Here is an 18,443-nt window from a genome sequence, read left to right as displayed (position 1 = left end):
AAGCCTGTACATTTCAAACACAAAAGTTAGGAGAAAGTTCCCAATTTTAGCTCTGTATAACAACATACATGGTGTTACGTCCAGTAACAGAAGTAGCTGTGTAGTTACACCATCTGACTTTTGAAGTGTACCTTTTATGTTGAAATGAAGAAGAGTGTTATATTTAATACTGAATGCTTCTGCTGGTATAACTTATTCTACTCTTAAGAGCTCCATGAAGAAAGATGGTGATCCATCCTTGGATAAATGCATAACCACATACTTAATATATTTAGATTAGCAGCTATAGCAGTTAGGATCATAGTTACCTTTGATCTCAGATTGGTTTTCTACAGCTTAATTCCACGTAATGCAATGGATTACTCTTGCTTTACACAGCCATGAATAAAATTTGATCTATAATAAATTATTGTCATTCTCTAACATGAAAGAGGGTAATTAGTAGGTTTTTTAACTTGAAAGGTGAGCAAATGCTGTAATGAAAAGTACAATATTGTTTCTATGTATGTATATATACATATGAATACACATTAAGAAAATTATGCTGCAATAGGGAAGAGTAAGGCTATAAAAGAGAAGTGTATCCAATTTTTAATCAAGGTAGTACTTATGGAAAGTGTTTATTGGTCCCTTTCCATGTTATTTTCTAAATTCAGGGATGGAAAACTTCAAACATAAATAAAAAGTTTATAAATATTCCTGACTTCCTCACAGGGTACTTCTAGGTCCCTAAAATATATATTCTATGCATTCTGCAGTGGAGCATGCAATAACAATGCCCGTACCAAATATGATACCCACAGTGATGAAATAAACAATTATTGTTAAGAACACTTTTTTTTTTTTTTTTTTTGTTATGGAATAAATAGAACTCTGTCATAAATATAATCAAATACGTTTCATAGGCAGCATCTTCTCAAAGTGAAGTCTGTACTTGTGACTCAGAGCAGAATCAGACTCTCATTTCATTGGCTAGATCCTGTTCCCATTACTATTTTAAAAGGCTGCATCCCCAACAGCAGTCTAATGAATGATTTAATGGACACATAGCCTTATTTCTGGTGCCTCTGTTATTTCTGTAAAGGCTTTTTTTCTCAGTTTACTTCTCCTTCATGTTTTCTAATAAGTCTAAGTAGTAAATCATTCATATTAATATTTTATTTATTTAAGTAAATCAGCAAGGCAGACATCTCATCCAATATTGATACTTCGACCATGAGTATATTATAAATTGACCTGAGAAATGAAATATATCAGGATGTTAATACTAGAGAACATAAAATAAAGGTTTATTCAGATCCCCTCCATTTCTCCTTTACAGTCCTTTCTGACAGAATATTTTTTATGGATTTTGCAGTAATAATAGTCTTTTGAGGAAAGTTTATGATTTAAAAAACTGCTTGCAATTTTTATTTACAATCACTTGAATAAGCATTTGTAGACACATGAACTATTTGTAGCTTGTTAAAACATTTAGCCTTGAAATACAAAGTAGATTCTCTTTTCTCACATTTGAAGGATCCCACAAGATTATACAACACCAATGGCCACACTCCTTACACTAACAAAGCTGTGACATAACTTAAAACATTGTGTATCACATGTAACACACTAAGGAAATAATCAATACGTTGTGACCCTCTTTTTCTAGGAAGAGGCTGGAGAGGTACTATTTTATAATAAAAGGAAGAAATAAGTCAATATGAATGGCTGATGTCTTTCAAATTAATTTCTAAAGCTAGTAGCAAATATATATACGAGTCCAGTTGTTTATTCTGAACCCTAACAATTTGCTTTGCTATTTGCTAGAACTGTGCCTGCATGGCTCTTCATCAGTGTCATTAGATACTGTGTGCAAAAGCGGATTAGATTACTGTGATGCTAATTCCCATTATAGTTTTATGTTTATTGCATGTACAGTTGTGTGTTTATGAGAGGGTTCAGTTTCTGTGTACAGCTATGTTGGCACAAATATACTCATGCAAATCTTTTTAATATGGCAAGGCCCCAGGTAGCACAATGTTCTGAACTTCACTACTTAATATATACTCACTCCAAGGATTTGACAAAATATAAGTATAATTTAAAATGTATTTCTACTTTAGAATAGCAGTCTGTATGTTAAAAAAACTTTCTGAAAGGTATATCCTATACAAAGACAAATTGCACTGGGAAGAATTATTACACAAGTGATGCTGTTGTACATTGTGAGGACTGTTGCACCTAATATTGACTAGTTTTTTGTCCAAATAAACTTAATGTAATCACTGCATTTTCTTTCAGTCATATCCCGTAGTTAAAGCCTGAGCAACAGGAAAAAATAACAATAACATTTTCTTTTTGTACTTATCTAATCAACTGTGGCTTATTCATTGAACAATGATACTTGGAAACAAACTGTAACTTATTTTTAAAATTTTATTCTGAATTCAGTAAAAGCACATGTAACACACAAAGTTGGTGGGACAGTTATAGAGCATTCAATGTCTTAGCTACAGCAGACCCTCTGTGTTTGATTAAAAAAGTAATATGCTTATGAGCTCATGTCAGACCGAACAATGGAACCTGTGAATAAAATCTTGAAAATCACTTCTTAGTTAAAAAGGGAAGAACTATTGTTAAAAAATATTTTAGTATTCAGCGGAGGAAAACGCAGCAATTTATTTGGAGTTTTTCAATCAACCAGCTGTAATAAGAGCAAGCAAGAGAAATATTATTTTGTGATTAAAACTTTTTCAGAATTTAATTTTCCAAATAAAATTAAAAAACCCCCTGAACCATGCTATGTACAAATGCCTGTGTTTCTTAAAGTATACACATTAAGTGTTCTGCTAAAGAAAGTGTTTGTATCGGGATTGCATTTATTTGATACTATTGAAAATAAATAGGGCAGTACTCCATTCTAGCTTCATAACATTAAGTTTCTTTAAATTTTTTTTGTGAGCAAAAAAAAAAAAAAAAAAAAGGCACCAGATACCCAAAAAAGTCCACCAACCAAATAGCACCACCACCCCCCTGTCACAAACTACTAGAAGTTATGATGACTCTTAAGGTTAACATCTGTTTGGAAAAAGAACAAATCAAGCCAGAAGGTAAGCAGATAAAAAGCTCATGGAGCCTCTGCAGAGCCAGAGCCAACACGCCGAGTGGAGCAGCTGTGGTCCATCTCCCTCTGCAGGGGGTTTACCTCAATTGAGCTGCTTGAGAACATCGATATCAAAAAAAAAAATATCTTATGTAAAGGAATAGGGGAAACAGCGACCCTGATGACATATGCTAGTCTAAGCAAAGTTAACAAATAGCAAAATAATTCCACCATTAGCTGAACTTATGTTTTCGGGTATTTTGTGGTCATTACAAACATCTCTGCATTATGTGCTTTATTCTTGTATGTATGTGAAACACACAGCATCTTCCTTACTTTAAGTTAACACAATAACCAGCTGCTGCATCGATGGAAAAGTAATTCCTTTATTAATTCCACGACCTTATAAATCATTTTGTCTAACTTCATCATGTGTTTTTTGTTGATCTAAGATGATTTTTTTTTTTTTTTTAACATTTCCAAACATTTCCTGCATTCCAGGCCCGGCTCATCTTGTTGCACGAGAAGGGATACGGCCGGTGTCTGGGCTGGAGCGAGCGGAGCCAGGCCCGGCCGCAGGCGGCACCGCAGCACTGGAGAGAGGCAGGGGCCAGCCTGCCGCCGCCTTCACTTCGCAGGCAAACCGGAGAGCTTAAACCGGACCAGCCCGGCTCCTCGGTGTCATCCCGGCAAGGCGTGCGGTCCGCGGGGAGGCAAACTTCGCGGGCAGGGCCTCGACGCTGCAGGCCGGCAGGGACGGGACCGGGCACCCCGAGCGTGCCCCGCTGTCCCGCGGTCCCCCCGCCCACCGTGGCTGCGGGCAGCCGGCCCGCCCCGGTGAGCCCCGCGGGCGGGAGGTGCGGCATTAGGTTTCAGGCCGCCGGGGCGTGCCCAGCGCGCTGCCCCGCGGCGCGGCTCGCTCGGCGCCGCTACTCGGGGGCGGGAGGGCGGAGAGCCGGGCCGGGCGGTGGGGCCCGCCGAGCGGCTGGGGTAAGCAGGGCGCTGGGCCGGGCGGGGGGAGCGGGGCGAGCCCTCCTGAGTCGTCCTGAGGGGATGGGGGCCGGGAAGGGCGGGGAGGGTCCGCCGCCTCGCTGGAGTTTGAGCGACCTTTTAAAACGCGTTTGTCCCTCGAAATTTTATTTATTATTGTTTATTTGATCCGAAGGTTTTGCCGGGGGTGGGGGCTGGAGGAGGAGAGGCCGTGGAGCCCCGGGCCGCGGGGCCGAGCCTGTTGCTGTGTCCCGGCACATCCCCTCTCCTCCCCGCCGCAGCTGAGCGGGGGCCGGGCCGGGCCGGGGCTCTGGCCTGCGGCGGGCAGGCGGTTCTCGGGCTCGAGCGGCCTGGCGGGGCGTTGTCCTCACGTAAACAAAAGCCGAGCCTCCCCTGACATAGGCAGGGAGCCCTGCTGCCCGCTCACGCATTCCTTTTTTACCCCCCGCGGGTATTTCATGACGGGAGGAGGTCTCCGCATCTGCCGCCGCTGCCACCGACCGTGCCGGCGGCCGCGGCCCTCGGCCGGCTCCCGTGGGCGCCGATTCTCGCTCGCAGCCAGAGCCGGACCGGAGGCCCCACGACCCTGGCGGTGTCCTCGGGCTGCGGGCGGGGCGGCGGCCGCGGCTCCTCGGGACCGGGACCTGTTGCCGCGCTGGTGTCGGGCTGCCCGCAGGTCCGAGCCCGCTGTAGCGGTCCGGCCGCTCCCCGGGGCGCGTTCAAACGTAGCGGCTTGGGCTGGGTGGAAACAGAGGGCAAGGGGCCGCCTGCAGCTGTGGCCTTTGATGAGTCTGGGTGCTCAAAGGAGAGGGATGGCTCGTTTCTCGTGTCCCCCCTTGCTGCCACCACCTGCCTATATTACTGGAAAGAGTATTAGGAGGAAAGAAAGAAAAATAAAAACTCACAAAGCCGACCTTTTGAACCGTGTACAGCATTTAACGGATTTGATTTGCGGTTTGGCTGAGAAACATTGTAGTTTAAAAGTTTTTTTTTCCTTTACCTTGTCTTTTGCTTTTATAAACACTGCATTGCCGAGCTATATTTTTGTGTCCTAATACGTGTAGAAGATTTTTTTTTTTTTTTTTTTTTTTTTTACTATAAGTAAGCTCTTGGATAGGAAACATCCTTACTGGCTTTGGTCCCAGAAAGGGGAGTCTGTCGAAATAGGAGAGCAGAGATTTACTGAGATAAAGAGGAAGACTCTGAATTCTGCAGTTTCTGAAGTTGTATTGTGTGGTGCCCTGTGCTTTGCCTATCACTTCTGCGTTTCCCAAGGAAACAGCAACTCCTTGGTAGGGAAGAGTCTAAACTGGAAAAGGAGAAAGTGGTAAAATAGTTTTTCAGTGTTACTTGATGCTTCTGTGGAAATTCAAAGTAATTGTAACACTAAAAGAAAAGAATGCAATTGGAATATACTTATGTATTTTATATGTATTTATGAGACATACCCACCTTAACAAGCAGCATTTTTAGACAGCACAATTTTAAAAAATTGTTATCAATTTTTATTTGCATATTTTTATGTCTCCTATCTTGTTAACAGTAACATGCATGTAACATTTTTTGATTAGATACAGTGTTTCTGTTAGTTTCCTTTGTGCTTTGTAGAAGCTTTTCACTAGGAACTGGATACATTCTCTCCTCTTCACACAGAAATGCGCTAGAAAAGTTAGATCGCTATCAGCCCTAGGGAAAGAGAACTGCACATGTCGGTACTAATGGATCTTTTTATTCCCCCTGGCCCTGGTCTGTGAATTCTTCAGGCAGGAATGCCTTATCTCTTCTCAGTCATGTAGATAGCTGTAGATGGTTTAGTTTTAAGAAGTAGCACTTTATTCAGTATATTGAGAAGCATTTTGAATAACTTTTTAATCTCTGCTCCATGTTTCACACACAAAAAAAAAAAATTAAAATTTGGTGAAGTGCATCCAGTACATTTTTTAATAGGCTTTATATTTGAGCATCCTGGTGAAGCAGTTTTGGCTAATATAATGCCATGCTGACGGGATACTATATTATCATTGATAAGGACAGTCATGTTTCACTGCTGGTGTTCCTGACAAGTCAATACAAAAATGTGCTATTTTTGCCTTGGCAATAATAACATCTTTCTTTTGTAGGCTTCTCAGACCCTGTCCTTACATCTGAGACCCCTTGCGCAGTGGTCTTGTTACACAGTGTTATGATTTTCTGTATAAACAACTTGTTATTGTCACAATACACAAAGAGAAATTTGTGTTTTAGTTTGTAGAGAAAATGATGACTCTTTGTTGATGCTTACTGGCAGCTGTTTGGAGAGGCTTTGTATGCTGTTGTTACCTCTGTGAAGAATCCAATAAACATTGAGGTGCAGCTGCTGTAAAATCTGTGCTTCACCAGGTTTAATTGAATTTAATGAATATGGTTATCAATTGCCTATGCTTGAAAACATAAAGGGCCAATATTAATCATGCCTGTATTTCATCAATTTGGTATATGTAGAGTCCCCTATATTCTTCATATGCTAAAAAGATGCTTTTCAGTTTCTGAAGCTAATGTGGAAGGATTCCAATTGATCTTAATTTAAGATATTTACTGAAAAAATACTTTTTTGTAGATTATCTGTTTGTTTCATTAACCAAAAAGACTCAAACAAACCCCACCAGAAACTCCCTACTATGTTGTTGTTTTTGGAATGCTCTTTGCAAATCAATTTTGAATACACTGTATCACACACATGTATCAGTAGGTGCAATCATAATAGATAGTTTAGTCCCATTTCCCATCTGCAATTATTAGCATGTCAGTTACCATGGATATTATATCTTACGCTGATGTAGGGCTCCTTACAGTGTTACAGAAAATTATTAATTATACACAATGAACAGATTGCCAGTTAATAGAAAAACATTTTAAGTTTACTTAATACATTAGAGTGATGCATACAGAAGGTTACAAGTAGTTGAATGTGCAAAATTCTGTTTTCATAATTGATTCAAAGTACATGGTACTGTTTAGCTATATCAGCGAACTTTTCTTCAACATACAGAGCCACTACCTCTCTATGTATTTTTGATGCTTTCAGCATTTTGCTAAATTTCAAGAGGCTAGTAACATCTTTTCAAAGTGCTTAGAATTGTAATATAATCTGTGCAATGCTGCCTTTTTATTTCTACTTTGAATGTCTTAGAACAATTTCCATTAGCATCGCTATCAAATGTAGATGTCAGGTATCTCTTGTTTGCTTGTTACATTCCAGGTAGTCAATGGAAATCTGCTTTGTTCCTTGTGGAACAGTGCACATTAATTTTTCTTTTTGTTTGTTCTCTTTTTCTCTATTGGTCATTGCTCTTTCATTTATTTTCACACCCTTTGTGTGAAAAGTGCTGTATGCAACAGCAAAATTGCATTTGTGACAGTGGAAAAGTAGCTATAAAAAATACATAGAAAAGCATGAGATCTTTCAATTTACTGTGAACATTTCCACTTAGTTCTCCTCCTGGGGTTAGTAGCCAGTTTTCAGGAGGTAAATGGGAAAATGGACGAGCTCTTAGGATTTACAGGCAAGGCAGAAAGTTTAGCAGTAATGAGCATCTTCCATTTCCTGTGTGGTTTAGTTTCTGTTCCTTCTCCATACAGTGCTAACACAACATGCCAATTTGAGTGATAGCCAGAAAACTGAGGAGAGAGATAACATAGGATAAAAATCAAGTACTAAAGGATATCTCTAGCCCAGACAAACACAGGCCTAAGTGTTAGATTAGAAGTTCCAAAATACTCTTTTTAGCAGCTATAACATGCTTGTTGTGGTTACCTTGCTGATTAATTGAAATAGATTTAATTTTAATCTCATGCAACTCCAAGCCAAAGTTTGGGCCTAGAGATCACTCTATATGTTCAGAGCACTTCAAGTAATGCAGGAGCTATGGGGCAAAGCCTATTACTATGTTTTCTATCTTTGGCATTGCATGTTTCCTAATCCATGCTATGAGCATTAGTTTTCAAGGTATTATCTAAAATGGCTTTGTGAAGCAGTAGATGGAGTATCCATCAATGAAACAGAATAGGTTTCCTTGTATTTCCTTGTAGAAACAAAGTGATCAGGTGTGAAAGAACGATCAATGGAAATGGGTCACCTTATTATTTTCACTCATCTTTTGTCTGTTTAGCTAAATGCCTTCTGCAATTATAGTGGAAAGGAGGTGATCAAGTAAATTTTGAATGTTAAAGAAAATTCTGCCACCTGTGCATATTAGTGTTTCGGAAGTGGACAGATAGACACCAGAGTTGCAATGTGCCAGCTGTTTTCTGGCAACCAATGTTATCAAAGAAGGATAACATGAAGAGTGGCAAAAAAACCCCATTTTTGTTTGTTAGCATAGGAAGAATCAAATTTCAGAAGTGCAAGCTTGCAGGGAATCATCTTTAACTTTGGTTTGTTCTTAGAGTGAATATGGTGTGTTTGTCACCTTATGCATGTCTAAAATTCCTTGTGTTTTCTATTATAATATTCTAAAATAGAAGGAAAACAAGAAGATTATGAGGCTTGTTTTTTTCCTTTTTTTTTTTTTTTTTTCTTTTTGGTTTGTTTGGCTGTTTTTTGTTTATATCACAGCTTTCAATTACCTGTGTCTTTAGAACTTGAACTTAGATTTAACTTGCTACTTGCTTAACAGTCTTTCTTCGTCTTGACTCGGAGAGCCTGTGTTCTTGTTACTGTGAAGAGATTAATGAACTTCAGCACTGAAATACAAGAATAGTTAAATCTACTTTGAGCTAAGCTAGTAAGCTCTTTGAGGTCTGAAGATTGTTGTATCATGTATAGAAGGGCTGGTTTTGACTTCAGATTCCTGTGATACAGACTACCAGGAGATTGTAAAATGAGGAAATCAAAACTAAACGTCCCACTCTGCATCTAGAAATCTACAATGCCATAATAAAAATAGTGACTATAGCGGAATTAGGCCTTTCAACAAGTGATCATGCATTCCACTCTACTTCTCACTAGCATATTGTCACTAAAATACCTAGAAGCAAGCTGGTTTAAAGGGCAGTGTGTCCTGTAGTGGGTGGTGGTGTTTATGGATGTGTCTCTGCAGTATATTTTGGAGAGATGTGTGCTTGCTTCTCCAGTACTTCCACTATGTTAATGTACCACTGAGCTGGTGCTGACAGATCCCACTTGTAATCATAGATGTGGCACAGCAGGAGCAGTCATGTGTCTATTTGCCATTTCTGAGCGCAGGCAGAGTGAACAGGGGTCATCTTGGCCTGGAACACATAGACACTGTTGTACCTCAATTGTGTCTGCCTCAGAGGAGGTGTCCGAGGGAAAACATTCTGATGACAGTTTTGGTCTTTCTCATGCTTATTGCTGATGTCGACAAAAGCATTAAGTTGGCCAGCTGGGGAGGGATTCCCTACTAATATAAGCCCAAAAAAAGAGAATAAACTGGGAGTTCAAAATAGATTTGCAGATACGAGCAGGATGCTAGAGCAGTGTTCACTCCTCTCTCTAAAGCATGAGGTAAATAGAAAGTAGGTAATGACTGTCTTAGTACAGCTAAGGACTTCTTTTCATTACAAATTATGTGGCATAATCTCAACCTATAGATATGTTTAGGATTTGTGTCTGCTTGTAGAATTCTCTGCTACAAATTGTTAATGTTCATATTTTCAGAATTGCATGAACACAGCGATGACCTTGGGTGCTGTCACTTGTAAAATTTGCCTTTCTCAGCACAAGAATGAAATTTTAGTCAAATTGAGTCATAAGATAAAGCTGTATCCAGCTATTCCAAAAGACAGAGACATTTTACAGCTGCATCTCTTCTTGGAGTTCTTGCAGAGCTAAAGCAGAACAGTAACCCTCTGTTTTTTTCCAGAGTAGTTTCATCTGTTGAACATAAGGTGTTATGTGCTTGTGCATATAGTTCTGTGATAAATAAAATAACTGAAAAATACTCAATTTCTAACTTTTTGCACAGTTCTCTGGTTCCATCCACTACACAGCCCCAAGGTATTGAGAAATAACTAGAAAACAGTGAAACAGGAAAGAACTGATTTGATTTGCATTGGTACTGAGGAAAACATCTAAAAGCGTGACATAAATACCTCTGATTTTTAGATAGTGGCTCTGAATAGAAGTGATAGTAGTTTTTAACCTAGAAAGAAAAGCTATGGGTGATAAGGGTTTGGGAAAGTCAGCTTCCTTCATAACATTTAAATAATCTTATCCAGCCCTTCCCATGTAAAATAGACTTCATTTTGTCCTTGATTTTTAGAGTGACAAGGTGAAAATACAAGATATTTGAGTTGTTTTTCAGACCTGGTAATTATATTCTGGGATTTTCCTTGCCAAGTAAGAAAAAAAAAATTACAGAGGCTTATTTTTATTTAAAGGCATAATTTGGATCATGGAGTAACATTATTTTGACAAAGTTGGGTTTAAAGGGTTTGAATATTATACATTGTCCTAAAAAAGATGATCAGTGATTCTGTATCAATGTATTGTCAAATTAAAATGCAATCTTCAGGGAGGTTGTAGACTCCCCATTCTTTTAGTGGGCTGGACTTGGCTCTGAGTAACCAGGTCTAGTGGAAAGTTCTCTGCCCATGGCAATAAGGCTGGGACAAGATGATCTTTAAGCTCTCTTCCAACATCAACCATTTTGTGATTCTGTGAATAAAACTGATAGGAAGCTTCAGGGATTTTGAAACTAGGGAAGTCTTATTGATGGAACTTGAAACCATTTTAAATCCATTTGTTTTGCTTTTTCTGCACAAACTGCAAATAGTATAGGCTTGACTAAATTATCAGGTTCTATAACTAATGATCCTGTTAGGCTGTTTTATCTAGAGATCTGTCAACATCATTCCTTTTCCTCTTTTTATCCAACATCTCAAGAAAAAATAACTTTTCTTGAGAGCTTAGAGATCATAACTCTGCATGTTTTTACGTTCTCCAGATTCAAGTGGGGATGCTGTACTGATGTGTTTTCCTACTATAAAGAAAACAAATTATGAAAGATAAGATCAACAGTTCATACACTTGCAATGATATTTGAGCTCCTCACTTTTCAGCTATCCATCTCCATCAAACATATTCTGTCACTGCAAATTTCTGTGCAATTGCAGACATACATTTTTAAAAAGCTCCAAACAACCCCAAAAAGCAACAAAAAAGAATAAACAAAGCAATTTCTGAATTTCTTCCTCCCACTGTAGAATTTCCTTCCTGGAAACCCACATGGATAAAAACTCAGCTATCATCCACATCTGAGTCTCAATTCCAATTGATAATAATAGTAGAGGCTCTAGTGTGAGAGTCCTGAAAGCCTGTAGCCTTGTGGTTTATATTTTTCTTTCAAAGGTGACTATATAAAGTGTGCTGTGGCTCATGCACCTGAAATTGTCAACATGGAACTTGAAAACTGATCCTGCAGGGAATGTCTTTTGTGAATCACTGAAAAGGAAAGCAATGAAACTAAAATGTCAGTGTCAGCTATGATTCATAGTATCTGATTAAAGCAGTGCAGGGCATGTTGTGCAACAGTATGCAGACAGCCACTTTGATATGGAAATGCAATAAATTACAAAGTGTATTCCTAAAGCAATTTTCAGGAAGATTTTGAGCACCAAAGTGAGTCAGAATTTGATTTTGAGGTTATTTTAATTATCTGTGGAAACAGTTTTTTTGTGGATTATTATTTTGCTGTTCATTGTTTTCAAAAGTCAAGCTTTTTTCTTTCCCTTCAGAGCTTAGTGTTTCTATAAATGTGACCTTTTTTCCTTTCTGTTACTTTTCAGGGAAATATTTACAGGCTCTTTCCAGTGTTGAAATAGAAGCTGAGAAGCAGAAAACATGTTGGAAACAATTGGTAATTTTTTTCATTCATACCACAGTATTTTTGTGGCCAAATCAAGTGTGTGTGATTTGGGATATGGGTGTATACTGCTGAGAGAGATTTTGAAAGAAAACAATCTACTGTGCTTAGAAGTGCTGTTGTGTTTGGGATTTTTAATTTGAAAACAAAAGTTGCACAATCATATGTTTAGTGTATTTAAATTTGAGTTGTTTTCTTGATTTTGTTGTTTTTTCTTGAATTAAAAATTTGCATGGAAAGTAAAGATGTTTTCTATTATGACTACTTATGCCCCTATTTATTTACAGTGGACTGTAGCCACAGTTCCTGTAACTGAATTTCAATGAAAGCTCTTTCATTTTTGTAACTCACTTCTTGATGGACAAAAATGCAATTTTCATTGGCTTCTGATTTATGCTTTACTTCTGAGTTCCTGCTTCATTAGACAGGCTGGGATTTTTGCTCAAAACAGAGGCATTCAAGTTCTCTGTGGTTTGAACAGTAGAGAGGGTCATATTTAAACCTGTACCTTGTGTAGCTGTTTCTAGACTGCTACTGACTAGCAATGATTATTGCTACAGATATGCATCGGGCCCTCCAGGCCATGGAGCGCTTACAGGCAAAACTTCGGGATCGAGGTGACATCGCAAATGAGGAGAAACTGAGCCTATTAAAATCAGTGCTGCAGAGTCCTCTCTTTAATCAAATTCTGAGCCTTCAGACTTCTGTTCAACAACTAAGAGATCAGGTAGGAAGAGCAGTCTTGAGAGTGCAAGGGGAAACTTGCTAAGGTAATGCAAAGATGTATATGTTTCTGCTTGTTGAACAGTGAAATAGCTTAAACTAAACATCTGATCCAGAGGTTTGGGGACATATCACATTTACTTTTGGGGACTTTGTTGTGGCTGTATTTTGTGTTTGTGATTTTTATGTATATGCTCATTACTTAAAATGTGCAGGGCAGGGAAATGGTGATATGGGTGGAGGGTTAACATAAAGCTTTCTTTCTTTGCCCTTCAAAAGGAGCGTGTTTTCTATGAGATCTAGGACTTTTTTCCTAGGAGCCTTTTATTGCTCTTTTGTGTCTTACCCCGCTAAAATGAGGATGTAAAGGGAAGCTGTAGAATGGTTGACTTCGGGAAGAAATGCAAATCTATTTTATACTTTGTATAGGAATAAAAGATCAAAGAGAAGTCAGAGCTCTTGCCTCCTTTTTGCTTGCTCAGAGTATTAAGTATTAATTTTCTGTGTATTTTCAATGAGCTTGAGAAAAGGGTCAGAAACTTGGTTATATTGACTTTATTTGTTGCTATAATTTTCTTGTCAGCAGAATAACAATTTGAAGACTATCGAAAATAGTTCATTAACTGAATTAGGACTAAACTATGTATCTGGCTTTACAAATTGTCATTCCTGTTGACTCCTCCAAGATAGCCAGCTCTGTCTGGTATGCAGAATTGCTGAAGTGGGAGGGAACAGACTCTGCACATGGACCTAATTGCCAGTGTGGAGCCTCATCTGGTCTCTGACCAGACTGTGATGAGAAGGATTCCTCACAATCCTCACAGTACTTCAGCTGTGTAGCAGAACGCACTATGGACCTTTATTGCTTCTTGTGGATAATCTTGATGCTATTTAGCGCAGACAAGAAATAAATTAGAATGGTGTTTATGATGTATTCATCACAATTTTTTTCAGATTTTGTCTTTTTAGTATTTAGAAACGTATGACATTGGAGTGATTTAAAAAAATCTCAGGAAAAAAACAAACTGTCCTGAGGGTTTGTTTGCACTGCCATTTGGAAATGAGAATTTAACAGTGACATCCAGAATTTGTGTGAATTATGTGGTGAAGATCCTGGGAACACATAGTGAGAAATAAAAGTATACCTGAAACATTAATACAATTTTTTTAAATGGCAAAATAAATTTTGACTTCTGGACATTAGGTGATTAGTTAAAGGATGGCTATCTTTTTAAATTGCCGAAATTAGAAAATGAAGCAGGAGATACTAGGATGGATAATTTAAGGCATGTATTTTTCAAAAAGCAAAGAATAATAACTTCACTTTCTGTCCTGACTCTGCAGGTTTGTCTGTGAAGTAACTTTATTGATCTGTGCATTTTGCATGGTATGTACCCTGTCTAGTTGACAGGGGAGCTATTTGGATATGAATTCCCTTTTTTTCATGTGTGCTTATATGAGCACTTACATGTGTAATATATGTGTACAGCACTCTTAGATCAGTTCTTTATCCTATATTTTTTTCTGTAGAATTTCTTCCCTATAACATGACATGGAATTATTTGTTTTTATTTTGTGCTATTTAAATATTTACAAAGCATACTGAAACAGGACAAAGAATAAAAGCCTAAAATAGGCAGTTATGTTAAAAAAACTTGTGTTTTCATAGGTGCATTGAAGGACACCCTTCAAGGACACCCTTTTTGCATCTGTCAGGGTACTGTGCTCTTGAAGGTCTTAAGCAACAGGTTGATGAAAACTGAGTGAGTAGTGACCAGGTTTTTTGGCAAGCTGTGATAGACAAAGGAGAGAAGCTGTGTCCCAATAGTAGCAGTCAGAGCCATGTTTGAGACAGGATGTCAAATGATGCTGAGTTGTGCAATGACAAGATGTTGCAGCTTCTGCCCATTGGAAACTAAGACGGCTAATTTTTTTATGTTTAATGATGAGCTGCAGTGACAGTTTAATGGGCATTTGATTCTTTTTGATGTGAAGTGTGGGAGTCTGTTTAACTGCCTCTCTGTTTTTAACGAGTTTTTAAAGAGCTACAAGACTGCTGCAAAATTCTTGGGGAAGTCGTCTTTTAGGACAGTGTAGTTTGAAAGAGGGGATGGGAGCAGAGAAGTCACAATGGCAGTTTACTTTACAAGTCAAATTCCTTGCAAGTATCCCGGCAGAAGTAGGTCAACCAGTGAGACTTCATTGTGCACCTCTAGGGTCATCAATAAATTTCAAGGTGAAGATGTATTCCTGGCTTGAGGCACTGTTTCTGGGAGGCATAGAGATGATAGTGAAAGTCCTGCCCTCTATTTGTACAGTATATGGACTGAGTGATATGCTGCTTTAAATTGAGGCATGGTGCTAAAGTCAGCAAATCGGATGCCTTGGTTCTTATTAGTAGGCTTTAAAGTTGTGGGGTATTTTTTTTTTTCCTTAAATAAGTGAGCAGGATTTGTTTGTACTGCAAAACTGTCATTGTGAAGTTTACTGAAGTGGAAAAGTCTAGGCACAACAAAGGGATGTTTTTCTGATTTTTGAGTTACTGTTTTGACTTCAGAAGTCTCTTGAGCTGGGAAGCCCTGAAGGAACCAATCTTTACTTGTCTCTTTCTGTCCTTGTTCTTCAGTTAATGCTTGTTTTCTGCAGTCTTGTTCGAAAATAAGACTGAGACAGAAGAAAAATAGAGGTTGTGGTGTTTAAAATACTTTAATGATATTTTATTTTCTTTATTAAATATTTTAAAGAAAATTATTCCTGTACTGCTTCTCTTCCATTTCTTTTTGTCTCTCAGTTTTTTACCCCCTCGACACCTTCTCCTGCCTCCATTCCACTCAGACCTCTACTAGAACAAAATATCTGGTGGTTGGTTATAGATGGCAGAGCTGCATTTCTTAGTTTTGGAGGTTTTTTATTTGATAGTTTGTTTTCTTTGGTTGTTTTTTCTTTGTTTTAGTTTTTGTTTGTTTGTTTTTCTGTTGTGTTTTTTGGTTTCGTTTTTTCGTTTTTACTTGTGAGTTTGACCATAGTTTTTCCTTCACAGTGTAGTGGTGAGTAGCAGCTGGGTGTCAGTGCAAGAGAGGATTTAGGGAAACAGTAAGAAACTAATGTTTTCCTGTTGCTGGTGAACACTTAACAGTGTTAACTCTCTATTTTGAACAACTAGAGATTTTTAGTTCACATTTTGAACCCCTTTTGGCAACAATACTGTTTGTGCTTTTAAATGAAGTGATAGCAAGAAATGCTAGTTTGGGATCTATTTCATCTACTCTGAGATGGAGTCATGAAGGTGCAGCCAGCAGAGTGATGCTGGTGCCAGGTCCTGTTCCTGGGAGCTCAGGGCCTTTTCCTGTTGTTGTACTTGCTCCTTCTTGGGGTGTCCAGGGCTGCTGCTCAGTGGCTGAAGTGCAGAAATACTGAAAATTTCTTTTTGTCGAATAAGTTGAGACCTGGCAATATTGAGGACATTTGCTTTAAGCATTGGTACAATATAGACATGACTTGTGTTTTTTTTTTTGTTAAAATATTTTGAGCTACTGCATATAAGCACTGCTTGATTGTTTTTAGTGTCTGTCTGTGTGACTAAAACACAAATTTTGTCATACTAAGTGGTATTTATGAATTTTTCTTTTTATCTTATGCAAATTATGTCCGAGCTGGAAATAGTTATACCATACGGAGAATGCCAGTCAAGGAAAAACAGCATAAGCAAGCTGATAAAACAAAGCAGTAATGTTTCATTCTGTAATTATACAATCACAGTGTTATAAAGATACTTTTAAATGGAATTATGGTGATTGTATTACTGCAAAAGTAATGCAATTTATAACTTATGAAAAATATTTCCTTTTAAGATTTGCACTTGTGGTTTACTGCTCCCCCTGGAATGACCTATACTTCTTTGGTTAGCAAGCATATAAAGCAGTTACTCTCTACTTTTTCATGCTATAAGCCTGGATTTTGGGGGGCACATGGAAAAGAGTGATCATCTTATTTCTACTTAAAAATTTGTCTTGGAATTCTGCACTTCTGCCTTAAGTACTGTAAATGTCACTATAAATGTTTTTATAGTTTTTAAGATGTCTGTTTCGGGAGAGGAGATGTGAAATATGAGGTTTTTGTACACACAGAGAAAACTTTATTCTGTTAACAGTTTAACTTCTTGAAAAAATGAAATTTTATGTGAGGTTAGCTTCAGGTACTAAGCATATTCTCCATTAAATACCAGCTTGTTTATTTAAAAAGGGTGTGATGAAAATGAGATATTGCTTTCAGTTGCTCTTGATGTGACTGTGTCCCATACTGTGTTGTAGCTGTGCTGTTGTACTGAAATTTTGAGGAGAAGGTTTTAAAGTTCTAGTTAACCTAGTGTGAATTGGAAGGTTGTCTTTTCCTTTTCCTGCAATATATATAGTATGCAAGGTGTCCTTTCAGTGGCATTTTAACCATTGTGCAAATAAATATCCAGTGTTTTCAGAATAGTGGAGTTGTTGCTACATTATGTGTATTAGAAAAACATGAACAACTTCCATCTTTTGCTTTGAAAGGCAACGGGAAAAGAAAGTCAATTCCTATATGTCTGCAGTGACGTCCCAGCTCATAGAACTATGGAGAAAGGATGAAATTTCTAATGGAGAAAATAGCCACTGTATTTGCCAGTTTGAGCAGGACTTGGTCAGGGAAAACATACCATGTAAAAAGTAAAAAAAATTAATTGGCCTGTAACTACTTCTGTTTCAGCATGAGAATGCAAAAATTCTCTACTAGGGAGAAAAACAGAATTCCCTAAGGACATTGCCCTACTTTTTTTTTTTTTTTTAAATCCTTCAAACTTGACTAGATAAAGCATGGTGATACCAGACACAGGTTCAGATGGAAGTTGAAGTGCCCATCATGACTGCTCTGCTCTTTGAACATTGCAAACAATGCAATGAGCTGCCTACAGCAATCCACTGTCCACTAGTACTAGGAGAACATACTTAAATCTTAGTACAAGTTTGAATGGTACAGAAGTATTTTGGATTCAGATTAGGCATGTCATACTATTCATAAGGGCAATATGTCATATTCTAAAACCTTTTATTTTTGATGTGTAGTTCTATTTGTTTGGTGATTATACATACAGAGAGTCTTTTACTAGAAAAAAACATTATAATGCAAACACCATTTATAACATCCATACTATTGTAAAATTGCCATAATTTTGTTTGCTGTGGCTTGATGTAGATTTTTGTGCTTGATTTTTCTGGTGCAACTTGCTCCCTACACATTTGTATGTAAAGAAGTACTCTAGATGCATGAAAAACACAGGCTTTTTATGCACAGAGGTTTCACCAACTGGGATTGTCTCTGAGTTAGCAGTCTGAAACACTGTGTGGTGACATGGAATAAATTCAAGGCTGTGGTCTCTCAGCTACAGTCAGTTTCTGTGACAGAGAATTCTGTTCTCTCCTTTTTTTGCCAGCATGGCTCATTCTTTGTAAAGTAGAAGGTGTTCTAGATTTCTGTACATTTCGAATTTTGCTTTTAACATTATTACACAATTTTCCTTCTTTTGTCTTAGAAAATGACTACACACTCTACTCACAGTGGGAATTCACACACAGTTGAGTCTTATAAGACGATAGTAATACCAATCAGTATTACCAATGACTTTCTGCTTCTGCCATCCTGGAATGTGGAACATCCAGAAGCTCCTACTTCAGTAAATGGCCCCCAGGACAGAATGCAGTTAGAATGGTGCTAATTGAAATTGCAGACATTTAATGTATTTTTCTCTAGGT

At 38.1% G+C, this 18,443-nt stretch overlaps 1 protein-coding gene across 13 annotated transcripts in view; it reads left to right on the top strand.

Moving 5' to 3' along the window:
• The first annotated feature begins 3,615 nt into the window (after positions 1 to 3,615).
• Positions 3,616 to 18,443, top strand: part of MPDZ (multiple PDZ domain crumbs cell polarity complex component) — a 94,204-nt gene continuing 79,376 nt past the window's right edge. For 11 of the 13 annotated variants that reach the window (XM_030257304.3, XM_012577746.4, XM_032744606.3 and 8 more), the window contains exons 1-3: positions 3,942 to 4,075; positions 11,864 to 11,934; positions 12,501 to 12,667. In XM_030257304.3, the coding sequence (XP_030113164.1) occupies positions 11,919 to 11,934; positions 12,501 to 12,667 (183 nt within the window). In that variant the 5' untranslated portion in view covers positions 3,942 to 4,075; positions 11,864 to 11,918. The other 2 variants (XM_072922898.1, XM_012577745.4) reach the window with 2 other exon arrangements.

This window comes from Taeniopygia guttata, chromosome Z (assembly GCF_048771995.1).
Source record: "Taeniopygia guttata chromosome Z, bTaeGut7.mat, whole genome shotgun sequence".
NCBI classification, from domain to species: Eukaryota; Metazoa; Chordata; class Aves; order Passeriformes; family Estrildidae; genus Taeniopygia; species Taeniopygia guttata.
This window is presented reverse-complemented; position numbering and strand designations above follow the sequence as displayed.